Raw genomic sequence first — 15,626 nt, forward strand, 5'->3', positions numbered from 1 at the left:
CTCTCCTTTAGTATCTTAAATATATCATACCACTGCCCTCTCACCTCCATGGTTTCTACTGAGAAATCCACACATAGTCTTATCGTGCTTCCTTTGTATGTGATGGATCGCTTTTCTCTTCTTGCTTTCAGAATTCTCTGTCTTCCACATTTTATAATCTGATGATTGAGTGTCTTGGTGGGGATCTGTTCTGTTTGGGTCATGCTGCACTTCTTGGATCTTTAATTTTATGTCTTTCATAAGAGATGGGAAAATTTCGGTGATTACTTCCTCCCTGATTTTTTCTGCCCCTTTTCCCTTCTCTTCTCCTTATGGGACACCTGTAACACAAACATTCATGCACTTCATGTTGTCATTCAGTTCCCTAAGACTCTGCTCATATTTTTCCATTCTTTTCCCTGTCTGCTCTTTTGTGTGTAGGACTTCAGATGTCCTGTCCTGCAGTTCATGAATCTTTTCTTCTGCATCTTTAAATCTGCTGTTGTGTGTCTCCATTGTGTTTTTTATCTCTTGCATTGTGCCTTTCCTTCCCATGAGTTCTGCCACTTGTTTTTTCACTGTTTTGATTTCTTCCTTATGTTCACCCAGTGTCTTCTTTATATTCTTCATTTCTTTTGCCATATCTTCCCTCAACCCATTGATTTGGTTTTTGAATTGATTTAGTATATTTGTTTGAAGATCTTTAATTAGTTTCAATTCCTGTATCTCCGTTGAAGTATAAGTTTGTTCCTTGTACTGGGCCATATCTTCGTTTTCCCTAAGGTGACTGAAAATTTTTTGTTGTCTAGGCATCTGGTTTCCGTGATTACCCAGTCAGATTTTCCCAGACCAGACTGGCCTGGGTCTCAGAAGGAAGGTGTAATCAGTATCAAGTTTCCCTGAGGAGCAGGTTGTCTGACTTTCCTGCGAGGCCTCTAGACTCGGTGCTTTTCCTATCCTGCCCAGCAGGTGGTGCTTGTCAGCCCACAGCTCCCCACCAGCATAAAGAGGTGTGGTCCCTTTAATTTACAGTGGACCCAGTCCTAGCCAGGGGCGGAAGGGGTCAGAAGCCAAGCTTAAGTTGTTTCTGGGTTGTTCCCCTCCCCCCAGTCAGGCCTTGGGGTCTGAGTTGTCTGAGGGAAGGCCTCCACTTGAGCTGGTCCCTGCCCCGTTTTGGGGGGGGGAAGATACTCCCCCTAGGGAGTTCTCTTCTACATTTGAATTCCTCCTTTGTCTCTCTGGCTCTCTTAACTCCACCCTTCCCTTGGTCATCCATTACCAGTTGAAAATGCCTGACACTTTCTTTAATGAGTTGCTTAGAATGAGAGAAAAAAAAATGGAAGAAGAGCAAAAGCCCCTTTTCAGAGCCAGTCTCCACCTCCTTAGTTTCACTGGTTGACCTGTGCCTGTTTTTTGGGGACACAGCCATTCTCCAGCACTCTGAGCTCAGCCATTACCAAAAGCCTCTATGTTTTTTGTGTTTTTTTTTTTTTAATATTCGTTTTATTGAGATATATTCACATACCACGCAGTCATACAAAACAAATCGTACATTTGATTGTTCACAGTACCATTACATAGTTGTACATTCATCACCAAAATCAATCCCTGACACCTTCATTACCACACACACAAAAATAACAAGAATAATAATTAAAGTGAAAAAGAGCAATTAAAGTAAAAAAGAACACTGGGTGCCTTTGTTTGTTTTTTAAAAGCCTCTGTTTTTATTTAGTTACGTATATGTGTTTGTGTGTGTGTGTGTGTGTGTGTGTAATTTTTTTTTTTCTTCAGCCCTGCCTCCTCTCTGCCGGAAGGAACCACAGATTACTGTATGCTCAGGGCCTCTCTGTGCTTGTATGTTGCATTCATTAGTCCAAATTTGTTAAATGAAAACTGCAGTTGGAACTTGGCTGAACCTCCCCTCCCTGTTTCCAACAGGGACTGCTTCTTTCTCCCACAGTGACGTTTTACAGCCTGGCCTGCCATGCCAGGGGAAGGGGCGCTGGTCCACAGTTTTTACTTACGTTTTGCTGCCATCTCAGCTGTGCCACCCATTCCTGACTGGTGTACAATGTGTGAGCAGTCACGGATGTCCCTCAGCAATTGTTCCAGACTATTTACTAGTTGTTCCTGGCTATTTACTAGTTGCTCTAGAGAACTAACTAAATTCCATACCTCTCTATGCTGACACCTTGCCCCAACTCCTCCTGAGTATTTAATTTTAAAGACTACAGTTTTTATCTCTAGACAGTCTAGAAATATCCCTAATTTTCCATAGCATCTCATTTTTTTCTTAGGGATTCAGTTCCTTTTTTATGGTATTAATCACCTTGAATCAGATGTTCTTCTTATCAAATTCTTGAAGGTTGGATATACTGCCTGATAATTTGCTGACTCACTCATGGTGGATTGTTTCCTTGAGTGTTTTATAATTTAAGGTTGTAAGCTCACCCTCAGAGGAACTACCTGTTGTAATACTGTGCATCTTGGGTTGAGGATGAATCTCTCCTGAGTGATCTGCATTTGCTTCTTCCTAACTCCCGATGATAGCACTTTCCAGAGTCATTTTTTTTCATTATCTAGAAAATTTTAATATGAACCTGAAATCATGGTACAAAAAGATAATTTGATGAAAGACATACTTTGTTAGGGACATGTATGAGATAATTTACCATCTCTCACTTTTTTTTTTTTTTTTTTTTAAGTTTTAGAGCAGTTGTAGGTTTACAGAAAAATCATGCCAAACATACGGAATTTTCCATATACCTCCCTAACTACATACGCACACTGTTTTCCCTATTAACATTTTGTGTTAGTGTGGTACCTTTGTTACAATTGATTAAACAATATTATTATAATTGTATTATTAACTGTAGTCCATAGTTTAAATTAGAGTTCACTCTTTGTGTGTACAGCTCTATGTGTGTATGTGTTTTCTGGTAACATATATACAACCTGAAATTTCCTTTTTCAAGTATACAATTCAGTGGAGATTAAATATATTCATGATGTCCCATCATCACCACCATGCCTTACCAAAACTTATCCGTGACTCCAAACAGAAACTCTATACCAGTTAAGCATTAATTCCCCATTCCCCACCCCTACCTTGTCCTTGGTAACATGTGTTCTAATATGTGACTCTATGAATTTGCATATTCTAATTATTTCATATCTGTAAGATCGTACAATATTTGGCCTTTTGTGTCTGGCTTATTTCACTCAGCATGTCTTCAAGTGTCATCCATATTGTAGTATGTATCAGAAGTTCATTCCAAATTTTTACAGCTGAATAATACTCCGTTGTGTGTATTTACCACATTTTGTTTATCCATTCATCTGTTGATGGACACTTGGGTTGCTTCCACATGTTGGTAATTGTGAATTATGCTGCTATGAATATCTGTGTGCAAATATCTGGGTCCCTGCTTTCAATTCTTTAGGGGCATATACCTAGACGTAGGATTGCCGGGTCATATGGTAATTCTGTAATTAACTTTCTAAGGATCCAGACTGTTTTCCACAGCAAGGACATCATTTTACATTCTTACCAACAATTCACAGGGGTTTCTGTTTCTCTGCATCCTCGCCAACATGTTATTTTCCATTATTTTTTTTATAGTAGCCCTTCCAGTTAGTGTGACATGGTATCTCTTTGTGGTTTTTATTTGCATTTGACTAATGATGTTGAGCATCTTTCCATATGCTAATTGGCCATTCATATATCTTCTTTGAATAAATGTCTATTCAAATCCTTTGCCCGTTTTAAAATTGGGTTGTCTGTCTTTTTGTTGTTCAGTTGTATGAGTACTTTATATGTACTGTTAAACCCTTGTCAGATGTATTGTTTCCAAATGTTTTCATCCATTCTGTGTGTTGTTTTTTCATTTTCTTGGTATGTCTTTCAATGTGCAAAAGTTTAAAAATTTGGTCCATTTATTTTTTGTTGTTGTTGCTCGTGTTTTTGGTGTAAAGTCTAACACACTGTTACCTAATACAAGGTCCTAAAGATGTATAAGGAATTTTTCTTCTAGGAGTTTTATAAGTTTTAGTAATTATATTTAGGTCTTCGATACACTTTGAGTTAATTTTTGTGTATGATGTGAGGTAGAGGTTTGCTTTCATTCTTTCACATATGGATATCTAGTTTTCCCAGCACTGTTTGTTGAAGAGACTATTTTTTTCCCATTGAGTAGACTTTGCACCCTTGTTAAAAATCAATTGACCATGGTTGTGAGGGTCAGAGCCACTTTTATTGTTGTTAATTTCTTGACTTGGTAGTTCATTGTTCACATGGTTATTTAAAGTTGAATTCTAAACCCATCTATGGTATCAGCCCATGATGAATTTTATACATAGATATTTTTATTAAGATTGTTTACATACCATACAACTATCCAAAGATCCAAAGTGTACAATCAGTTGCCCGTGATGCCATCATACAGCTGTACATCCATCAACACAATTAACTTTTTTTTTCAATTTTTAGAACATTTTCATTACTCCAGAAAAGAAATAAAGACAAAAACAGGGAACTCAAATCCTCCCATAACCCTAACCACCCCACCGTCCATTACTGATTCATAGTTTTGGTATAGTACATTTGTTACTGTTGATGAAAGAATGTTAAAATACTACTAACTGTAGTATATAGTTTGCAATAGTTATATATTTTTTTCCTATATGCCTCTCTGTTACTAACTTCTAGTTATAGTCTTCTAGTTCATGAGAGAGATTTCTAATATTTTTATAGTTAATCATGGAAATTGTCCACCACAAGATTCACTATTTTATACACTCCCATCTTTTAACCTCTAAATTTCCTTCTGGTGAGATGCATGACTCTGAGCTTACCCTTTCCACCACCCTCACACACCTTTCAGCACTGTTAGTTATTCTCACAACATGCTACCAACACCCCTGTCCATTTCCAAACATTGACGTTCACCCTAGTTGAACATTCTGCTCATAATCAGCAATTGCTCCGCATTATTTAGCCTCATTCTATATCCTGGTAACTTATATTTCATGTTTATGAGTTTACATATTATAATTAGTTCATATCAGTGAGACCCTGCAATATTTGTCTTTATGTGTCTTTCTTATTTCACTCAATATAGTGCCTTCAGGGTTTCTTCATCAACCCCTTTCTTTTAAGATGGTTTTGTTCACACACCATACATTGCATCCTAAGTAAACAATCGTTGGTTCCCTATATAGTTACATATTTATGTATTCAGCACCATCACCACTATCTGTATAAGGACATCTCCATTTCTTCCACGAAGAAGGAGAAAGAGTCAGAGAAGGCAGAGAGAAAAAAGAAAAAGAAAAGAGAAAGAGAAAAACAACAACAACAAAAAACAGGACAGCTAGAAAGCAACAAAAGGGAAGATAGCATTAACCTGAAGTAGAATAAAGAGTCAGAGAACATCACCAATGCTAGGAGTCCCATATCCTTCCCCTATCCTCTCCCCCCCATGTGCGTTTAGCTTTGATACATTGCCTTTGTTATATTAAAAGGAAGAATAATACAATGTTTCCATTAATTATAGTCTGTAGTTTGCATTGATTGTATTTTCCCCCCAATCCCACCCTATTTTTAACACCTTGCAATGTTCACATTCGTTTGTTCTACCTCATGTAAAAACATATTTGTACCTTTTATTACAATCATTGAGCACCCTAGGTTCCCTGAGTTACACAGTCCCAGTCTTTATCTTTCGTCTTTTGTTCTGGTGTCCCACATAGTCCCAACCTTCCTCTTTCATCCATGCTCATAGTCATCTTTGTTCAGTATACTTACATTGCTGTGCTGCTATCTCTCAAAACTGTTTTCCAAACCTCTCACTCCTGTCTTTTCCTTTCTGTCTACAGTGCTTCCTTTAATGTTTCCTGTAGAGCAGGTATCTTGTTCGCAACCTTTCTCATTGTTTGTCAGAGAATATTTTAAGCTCTTCCTCATATTTGAAGGACAGTTTTGCTGGATATAGGATTCTTGGTTGGTGGTTTTTCTCTTTCAGTATCTTAAATATATCACCCCACTTCCTTCTTGCCTCCAAGGTTTCTACTGAGAAATCTGCACATAGTCTTATCAAGCTTCTTTTGTGTGTGATGGTTCATTTTTCTCTTGCTGCTTTCAGGATTCTCTGTTTATCTTTGATGTTGGTAATCTGATTATTAAGTGTCTTGGCATAGGCCTATTCAGATTTATTCTGTTTGGGGTATGCTGCACTTCTTGGATCTGCAATTTTGTCTTTCATAAGAGATGGGAAATTTTCATTGATTATTTCCTCTATTATTGCTTCTGCCCCTTTTCCCCTTCTCTTCTCCTTCTGGGACACCAGTGACACATAGATTTCTGATTTTCATTTTGTCCTAAAGTTCTAGAAGACATTGCTCATATTTTTCCATTCTTTTCTCTATCTGTTCTTTTGTGCATAGGCTTTCAGCTGCCTTGTTCTCTAGTTTCTGAGTGTTTTCTTCTGCCTCTTGAGATCTGCTGTTGTGTATTTCCATTGTGTCTCTCATCTCTTGTGTTGTGCCTTTCATTTCCATAGATTCTGCCAGTTCTACCTTATGTACGCCCAGTGTTTTCATTATGTGGTTCATCTCTTTTGTCATATGTTCCCTACACTTTTTGAATTGACTTAGTTGTTTAAATTTCTGTATCTCAGTTGAAGTGTATGTTTGTTGGTTTGACTGGGCCATAACTTCATTTTTCTTAGTGTAGATTGTAGTTTTCTGTTGTCTAGGTATGGTTTCCTTGGTTACCCCAATCAGGTTTTCCCAGACCATAACGGGCTCCGGTCCCAGAAGGAAGAATTATTCAGTATCCAGTTTCCCTGAGGGTACACCCTGTGATGCCTTGGGTCACTGTGTTTTTCTGTCCAACAGGTGGCACCTGTCAGCCTGTAACTCCAGACTGCTGTAAGGAGGTGTGACCTGTGGCTGTTTTCCCCCAGGCTCTGGGGTCTGGTTCTGAATGGAAGGCGTGTATTAGAGCTGGACCCCAACCCTTTCCTCTTAGGGAAGATAGACTCCCTAGGGAGAGCTCATTAGCATTTCAGTGGTCTCTCTCTGTCTGTGCTGTCTCCACCCTTGTCTGGGTCAGAGCACCGGAAACTGAAAATGGCTGAGGCTTTCTCCACTGAGCCAAAACCGGGACAGAAAGCCCCCTTCAGGGCCAGTCTGCGGCCACCCTCCAGCTCTCCAAGGTCAGTCTTCACCCAAAGCCTCTTATCTGCTTGTTGGGGATTCATATTGAGCAGTCCATGCTTGTTAATTAAAACCCCAGTTGGAGCGCAGCTGAGCTGTATTTACTTGCTGGGAGAGAGCTGCTTTCTAGCACCACAAGGCTTTGCAGCTTGGGTTGTTGGGGAAGGGGCTCCCGGCTTGGATCTGCAGTTTTTACTTACAGATTTTGTGCTGTGATCTCAGGCATTCCTCCCAATTCAGGTTGGTGTATGATGAGTGGGAGGTCACGTTTGTCTCCCCGCAGTTATTCTAGATTATACTCTAGTTGTTCCTGGTTGTTTATTAATTGTTTCAGGGGGACTAACTAGCTTCCACTCCTCTGTATGCCACCATCTTAGCTACTCCCATGATGAATTTTTAAAAGGACCATTTTTCTCCCTTTCTGCTGTAAGCTGGGAAGAGTAAGAGGAAGTTTCTTGTCTGCTTGCACTAGCAAGTGGATATTTTTGCCCCTGGCCTACCTTTTCATTCAGGTGAAGCCCTGAAGAGAACTCAGGTTTAACTCTCTATTCTCTACATTTCATGGGCATCAGTTCTTGTCCTCTCTCTTACACAGAGGCTGGAAGTTCCCTCACTAAGGGCCCTCTCTGCTTTTTTCATTTTTCTCTCAGTTCCAGGCATTTGGATGTTTTCTTTGCTTCCCTGAAAGCTCAGCTATGCTTTTTTTTTTTTTTTTAGTGTATTTTATTTTGTCCAGCATTTCTAGGTTTTTGACCCAAAACAACTTTCAAAGAAAAAGGTTTTCTACTCAACTATGAATACTTACCTCTTTAGCTACAAGATTCAGAGTGTAAAAAAGTTTGTTGGCGAAAATAAATATTTTTACATTTGGAAATAACACATCTTGTACTTTGTCCAGCAAGGTACAGTTCATTTGCCATGTTACCATTTAGCCATTTGAGATGATTCTTGAGGCTGTGGTGCAATCTGGATAGCAAAATCCGTAATAGAGTACATTTAAACCTTCCATAGCAGAATATAATGATGGAACAAGCAGAAAGCCAAAGTCTGTGCTTAGATATAGGCATAAAACTTCTAGATTACATGGATTTGTGGAAATCATTTTTACATGTGCAGAAACATTGGTATCTTTAAACTGTCTATATACAATCTGTTTTCTCTGCCAGGACTTACTGTTGCTTGCCCATTGGTAGCTTCCTTACCTTGTTTTCTTTTAATCTTCTGTTTCCTACTTACACAATATTTTGGACTTTGTTTCTTAATAGAAGAGGATATTGAGCAAGATTGAGAAGGTCCAATATTTCCATTTTAACCAGGTGATCTTAGCACAATGAAATGATCAAGCTTGGCATGCAGAATTCTGCAGGTGTTACTTTTTTAAAAACCAAGAAGTATAAAACTGTTGCATTCTTAAATGTTGATTTAATTACAGTAGCACTATTCTAAAAGTTTAATTGCCTAATAACATTTGAAAATTGAATAGTCTTTAAAAAGATTTATTTTTGGATGATGATGAATTAATTCTTAAGGAACAGGTAATAGGGCAAGGCCAAGCATCCACGAAGAAATAGACCATTTAGGGAGAGAGAAGGTAACCAGGGTTAGGGAGTGCTTCTTCTGTATCTGGCATACGAATATTGAGATGGCACTTTCCAAGGTGCAAACAAAGGAACCAGGTGATTGATAGCAGGAATATAGAGCAGGTCTTTTGGAATCACACAATGAGTTAGGAAGCATGGGAATTAGCAGATAGTGGGTCAGGATCAAAGTTTGAGGGAATGAGAACAAAACATTAGGAGTGAAATTGAGAAAGAATGGTCGACAGCTGGGGCTACTGATGCTATATTATGTTAACGAATGAATTCCATCAAGGAAATCCTTTATTTCCATTTTATGGAAAATAATATACCAAGTTAAAGATATGTAAAAAAGAAATAAGAAGTCATATGAATTTCACACTTGAAATACTGATCCAAACTTACCTTAAGCAGTCAGTCCTTCCCACAAGTCATAAATGGGGGAAATAGAAGCAAGATCAGAAAAATTGGCAAGTGTGGAAGAAAGTTAAACCCATTTTTAAAAAGAGGAAAGGAGTAGATTTCTGAAAGTCTGTAAGTGTACCAGGTTTTTTCTTTTGTGCGGAAAATACTTGAAGTTTCTAGAGTGTTTTTGTGTAAGCATATTTCTTTGAATACTGGCCAGCAAGTGGACAAGTTTTATTCATTAGAAGAGTAGATTTCAGGCTTTCAACTTTAATGGAAATTGTCCCAAGAGGATGGTTTGAAAATCACAGAATTAACATGTAAGCCAAATATCAAAAATACTCAAAGGTGAAAAGGTAATTCAATGTTTTTATTGTCATTTTCACAACATATCCAGTTACCTTTTTTTTTTTTTTCGGTAATAGTAAGAAAATTTCATTAAATTTTATAATCATAGTCTAAGAATAAATTCACAGCTCCTGTTTTGAAGTTATTTTTCACAGTCTCTTTTTATCTTTCAGATTTTTTGTTTAAGTTCTTGGTTATTGGAAATGCAGGAACTGGCAAATCTTGCTTACTTCATCAGTTTATTGAAAAAAAATGTAAGTGACATAAAATGGTCAGTCTTTCATGCATGTCTTGCTCTGTGAGTATTCTCTCAGTCAGATGTGTTTATAGCAGAACTTAAAATATTTTGTCAGAGAAAAAAGTCATAGTTTGAAAGTGTTAAATAATGTAAGAAATTCATATTATTAAACTTTTAGTAATATAGTTGGGTTTTTCTAAGTTACGATTTCAGTTCTATAGTGGTTCATTGTTCAATATATAGTTAATAATACTGTGCATTTTACAGATGCTTTGATTATGTTGAAGACAGCAGAGGAATTCTCTGATAGGAATTCCATTTCCTCTGGAGACACCAGAGAAGGCCTAATAGTACATTTTGGAAAAAATAATACTATTTGGTTCTCCTAGTAGGCTTGTATTATAGTTAAGGCAGTAAATGTCATCAATTCTATTTCACAGGTAAGGCAACAAACAGAGATCTAGAGAAGTTGGTTGTGTGCTCTTAAGATAGTCACCTAGTAGTAATAAGTAGATTAAAAACCTGGACTTTTGATCACAGAGCCCATCTTTGGCCATTCACTTGTACTGTTTTGTATTAGAGGTTAAATTTTTTGTTCCAAACTGTTTGAGACACTGGAAGATTATAAAAGACTGTAGATTTAAAAGGCCCTTAAAATAAACAGTGCTTTTATAATAATGGAAAGAATTGTGGAGCATCATCTGTCTATTTAGTGGCAGTTGAATATATAGACTCAGAATTAATTTGATTTAATGAAGTACTTCTTAAGCAAGTGCACATGAAATACCTGAGATGGTGCATAAAAGGGGTAAGAGAAAGTATAAGGTATCTTGGCAAAGACCTTTGATGAAAAGTAAAATTCTAGACATTTATTCTGCTGCTTCCATTTTCATCAGCCAAGAGCTTGTTGGAGCCTCCGTTTTGTGACATAGAACAAGCATGGGTTAGTGATAGAACCAGTTCTTACTGAATTTAACAAGTACTCATTTCATTACAAAGTTGCCAAGACTTTGAATTGTACAGTCTCAGAAAATAATACCCAAAGGCTGTTGGGTCAAGAATGCAGCTAACTCATTCGTTCTCTCCTTGATGAAAAACTCTCTGTGATAGTCCTCCCCCTAATTTCTCATGATAGAAACTGGCATGTGTGTTTTGGTTAGTGGTAGTGTTTTATGGTAATGATGAGAGAGCTTTTAGTTAATTTCTTTTGTGGCAGTGTCATAATCAGCATTCCCTTGACCTTTATCTCCCTTTGAAGGCATTTTTCTTTATTTTGCCTGTTACCTTAGTTCTAGGGGAATGTGCATACTGGTTCTCTATTGTCTAAGCATGAAAAAGACTGCTACAGTATTAAACCTTTCATCTCCCTCACTTCCCCAGAAAACAATAAAGACAATAGTCAAATTGCTTCCTTGATGTCTAGTACAATAAAATTTTGTCCTACAGTTAGAAAATTTAAACTAATCAATGGTATAACCGTGATATCTGATTTTAGCATATCCTTTCGTCACCACAGAAATTTTCTTTTACAGATAACTTATTCCAGTTGGGCTAAAAGAACTACTTCTTTTGCCTGCCTTCCTGCCCATTCAAACATAGTATTGATATTTCCAGGAAATTCATTCCACATCATTACCCTATGGCACTAAAATGTATGAAATTCAACAGCTGTAATATGCATAGAGTTTTCTGTTTGGAGGATTTGTTTTTCTTTGGGGCCCCATCTTTTCCTCCTTTTTCACTTGATCTTTGGTATCAAGTTTCCTTTTATGGTCTACCCAGCTTTTCCTTTCTTTTACTTTTATTCTCTGGAATATTTATCCATTCAAATAGTTGAAACTGTGACCACCTCATTATTGACTGAGTTGTGAATCTGTAGCTGGGCCGTTAAGTCCTTTCAGGTTGGTACATTAGTATTTTATACATTCACCATTTGTGAGTACCTGAACAGTGGACAATTGATGTGGTTTTGATATGGCATGGACACCTCAAAGCCTAGGCTTTAAAATTTATGATTTGTTTTGGGGATTTTGAAAAAAGAGCTTTATTGTCTCTTTCAGAATAGAGACTGTATATTCTCTTTGCAACAGCTAATACTCCTTATCAACTGACTGTTGTAGAAATTAATGGCTAAAGTAAATTATGTTTTCCATTGACTTTAACCCTTGATTTTAGTGTTGCTTGTTTAAATCTATAAGAATGTTCCCTTAATGTTCTAAAATTAAATTTTCTTCTTGTTTTTCTTTTTTAGTCAAAGATGATTCAAATCATACAATAGGAGTGGAATTTGGCTCAAAGATAATAAATGTTGGTGGTAAATATGTAAAGTTACAAATATGGGATACAGCAGGACAAGAACGATTCAGGTAGCTTTTTCTCTGAATAATTGCAAATTGGATCTGATATTATTAATTATAGTCTTTCAAAATGCAAGGTCACTCCTCGCCTGCCACTCCCACCCCTCACGCCCACCCTTGCTCTGATTTCAAAAACTTCACCTCTGGAAGCTTTAATTGATAAGAAACTAAATTTCAATTTAGCTCCATACAGCATTGATTTACAAATATATTAGAATCATGGAGTAAATGCATCCCAATTTAGAGGCTAACTTATTGTTTGGGAAGAGCTAATAACTTGAGAGGATATACTTTTAGATTAAAATCAAGGCAGAGTAATAGTGCAAACTATTTTTTTCTATATTTCACTTTTTAAAAGACTTTTTTAAAACCTCTTGTGGCTATTTTGTTTTTTGAATTTTGTTTGTTTTACATTAACTAAAGCATATTCTGATGGTTGGTTTACATTCCATAAAATAATCTCTCCTCCATTCTTTTTTACAATAAAACATAATTGATGTTTGGATTGATGAGCCCAGATCACTGCAGAGTCGTAAAACATCAAGGATGAGGTTACATGTTAACTACTAAAGCAAGACGATAGATTAATACTTTAATTGTCTATTTTGCTAACACACACAAAGTTAAAATAACAGTCTCAGTTTAAAAATTCAGTTAAATAAAGCTCATCCCTATGCAAGCATTTTGATTAATGTTGGATATATCATGTATGTTAAATGCTCAATAATTGTTCACTTCAAAAATATTGCAGTGATCTTTAATCACAATCATTCTTCTGGAAGCGCTGATTAAACATGGTAAATTCAGTTCAGGTATTTATGTCTTCTCCCTCCCAGAACTTCCACTGAAATGGAGGTTCATTTCAACTATAAAATAATTGAAATGGCATTAACTCAGAAAAACCTTGACAAACTACTTTAGTGGAGTAGTGGAGATGGAACCCAGATTGGAGATGAAGAAATGGAGGAAGCATGTAAAGACAACTCTTGGGAAATTTGGATGTGGAGAAGAGCAAACAATGGGATAGTGTGGCATATTTTGTTTTTGTTTTTTAAGATGAGAGATACTGGAGCAAATTTTATTTTGTTAATGGGAAAAATTTTAGCAAAGGGGGAGATTGATAATGCAGGGGAGAAAGTGTATTACTGAAAGAAAAAAGATGCTTGAAAATGTGAAAATGGAGAAGTTGTACTCAGGAGCACTTGAGGGAGGTGAAGCAATGTTTCCTTCTTAGTAACTGGGAGAGCAAAAGAAGATGAGTACCAATGCAGTAATGATGATGGATTAGGCGGTTGGAAGATGAGGGTGTTCCCATCTAACGACTGCTCTTTTCCCAGGGAAGAGGATGGAGGGGAGCTGTTCAGAGGGGTGCAAGGATATGTAATAGTTACCTCAGTGGAGTGTGGAACTCACAAAGGAAGCAGAATAGGATTGCTGGGTGCCTTCCTGCCCATTTAGGGTTTGTGATAGCTCCCTTTCTGTCTTCAAACACCTTGTCCTTCTTTATAATTTTTTTTTTTTTGACAAAGTTCAAAACTTTATTTATGGACAGTGGAATTGGAATTTCATATAATTTTCATGTCATGAAATATTCTTCTGTTGAGTTTTTATCCCCCAACCATTTAAAAATGTAAAGCTTGTGGACAGTACGAAAACAAGAGGTAGGCTCGATCTAGCCCAGGGTATAAATTCTTAAAGGTACCTTGAGTTCTGGGGAAGAGCTTCATCCATTTTTTAAAGAATATGATACTTAGTCTAGCATGCCTACCTCCCAATGTTGCTATAACATGATTTCAAAATAATTTATCATTATTATTATTATATTCAGATATTCAGCTTTTTTTGAATCATTGCTGTTTTTAAAGCAATGTCTATCCTTGAGTTGTAGTTTATAAAGCAAAAATAGGCGCCTTTTTATGGGAAGGTGGTGTTCAGTAGAAAAGGATCTTGATCGCTTGAAAGTAAAACCAGTATAACTCTTTCAGGTCTGTGACAAGAAGTTATTACAGAGGTGCAGCAGGGGCTCTCCTTGTGTATGACATTACCAGGTAATGCAAAATTCCCATCGTGGAGAATGCTGCTCAGTGTTCTGCTTCCTGAAGTCTGGTCTTGTGTTTCAAGAAGCTTACATTCCATCTCCGCTCAGTGTGTGCTTTGTATGTGCAGGTGCCATTGTTGAGCCACCCAGGAAACTGGTTAACCCTCTCTTTTTTCTTTTTTTTTTATCGTAGCTGTCTTTGAGCTAGCACCTACTGCCACTTTACCATGTAAAGAAATATGTTCATAAGGTTTTAGGTAGATAAAGCAGTCCTTAGTGTTTTATTACATATCTTAGCATGATGCTTTGATGCTTTCTTAAGGTTCCAAAAATGAAGCTTTATGTATGGTAAGTTATTAGAAATGAACGGATAGAGGTTAAGGGCACAGGCTCTGGAGGTAGATGGCTTGAGTTCAAGTACAAGTTACACCAGTTGCTAGCTGTGTGGCCTCCTCAGACAAGTTACTCTACTTGTATGGCCTTACTTTCTTTGTCTGTAAGATAGAGATAATAATATAGTTTCCATGAGGTTATTGGGAGGTTTTAAATTAGTCAATATAAAGCATTTGGCACTGTATAAGAATTTAAGTCTTCACTATCCAGTAAGGTAGCTATTAGCCACATATGCCTACTTTAATTAAATAAAATTAAAATTCAGCTCCTTTTTCTCACTAGCCATGTTTCAGGTGCTCAGTAGCCACTTTGGCTAGTGTCCTACCATTCTAGACAGCGTAAATTATAAAACATTCCTATCCTTGCAGAAATTCCATCAGACAGTGCTAGTCTATGTCTTAGAAACATTTAATCTAAAAGGTATAATCTGAATGCCTTTTCTGAATAGGAACCTGAATAGTGAGAGGATTTGCTTCCCTCTTATAGTTTCTGTATTCAGAGCTAGGCACTCTGACGAGGAGGTTGGCAGTTCTTGTTCACCCTCATCACGCTTGCCCAGGCAGGGAAATTCAGCTCAACTATCAAAGTGTGCCATGATAGGAAATTTGTCCTTAAATATATGGAGGCAGAAAACAACAAGGTCTCTCAGTCAGTCCTGAAATAAGATGAATTCAGTCAAGTCCTGGCTCTGCCACTAACTGCTGTGCAACTTTGGGCAATTTAATTGCCTCTCTGGGCCCTGGGTTTCTCATGTAAAGGGAGGATAATAATAGTGTCTATGTCACAGAGTCTTTATAAAGAATCATTGGGATAAATTTCTGTGAAACCAAGTACCAGGCACATTGTCCTATGCCTTACACATACATACTAAGAGCTTAGTAAAAATGTGTAAAAACCAAATGAAGCAATGTCTGTTGATTTTGTCTTGCATTCTGATTGTGCAAACAAACAAAAAACATAACAAAATATCTGACTTAATGTCTCAGTTTTTGGGGAAAAAAAATGAAGCATACCCTGTGGGTATGGTGTATGCTCGGTACATTCAGGTTGTCTGGGTTACTGTAAAGGTG

The 15,626-nt window shown here is 37.1% G+C and overlaps 1 protein-coding gene across 1 annotated transcript in view; it reads left to right on the forward strand.

Moving 5' to 3' along the window:
- The window catches only part of RAB4A (RAB4A, member RAS oncogene family), a 65,809-nt gene that overhangs the window by 30,120 nt on the left and 20,063 nt on the right, over window positions 1-15,626 (forward strand). Inside the window, exons 2-4 of the mRNA XM_037820776.1 lie at window positions 9,704-9,784; window positions 12,020-12,134; window positions 14,111-14,173. Coding sequence (XP_037676704.1) covers window positions 9,704-9,784; window positions 12,020-12,134; window positions 14,111-14,173 — 259 coding nt within the window. The remainder of the gene's footprint in view (window positions 1-9,703; window positions 9,785-12,019; window positions 12,135-14,110; window positions 14,174-15,626) is intronic.

Source organism: Choloepus didactylus, chromosome 2, assembly GCF_015220235.1.
Source record: "Choloepus didactylus isolate mChoDid1 chromosome 2, mChoDid1.pri, whole genome shotgun sequence".
In the NCBI taxonomy this organism is placed as follows: domain Eukaryota; kingdom Metazoa; phylum Chordata; class Mammalia; order Pilosa; family Megalonychidae; genus Choloepus; species Choloepus didactylus.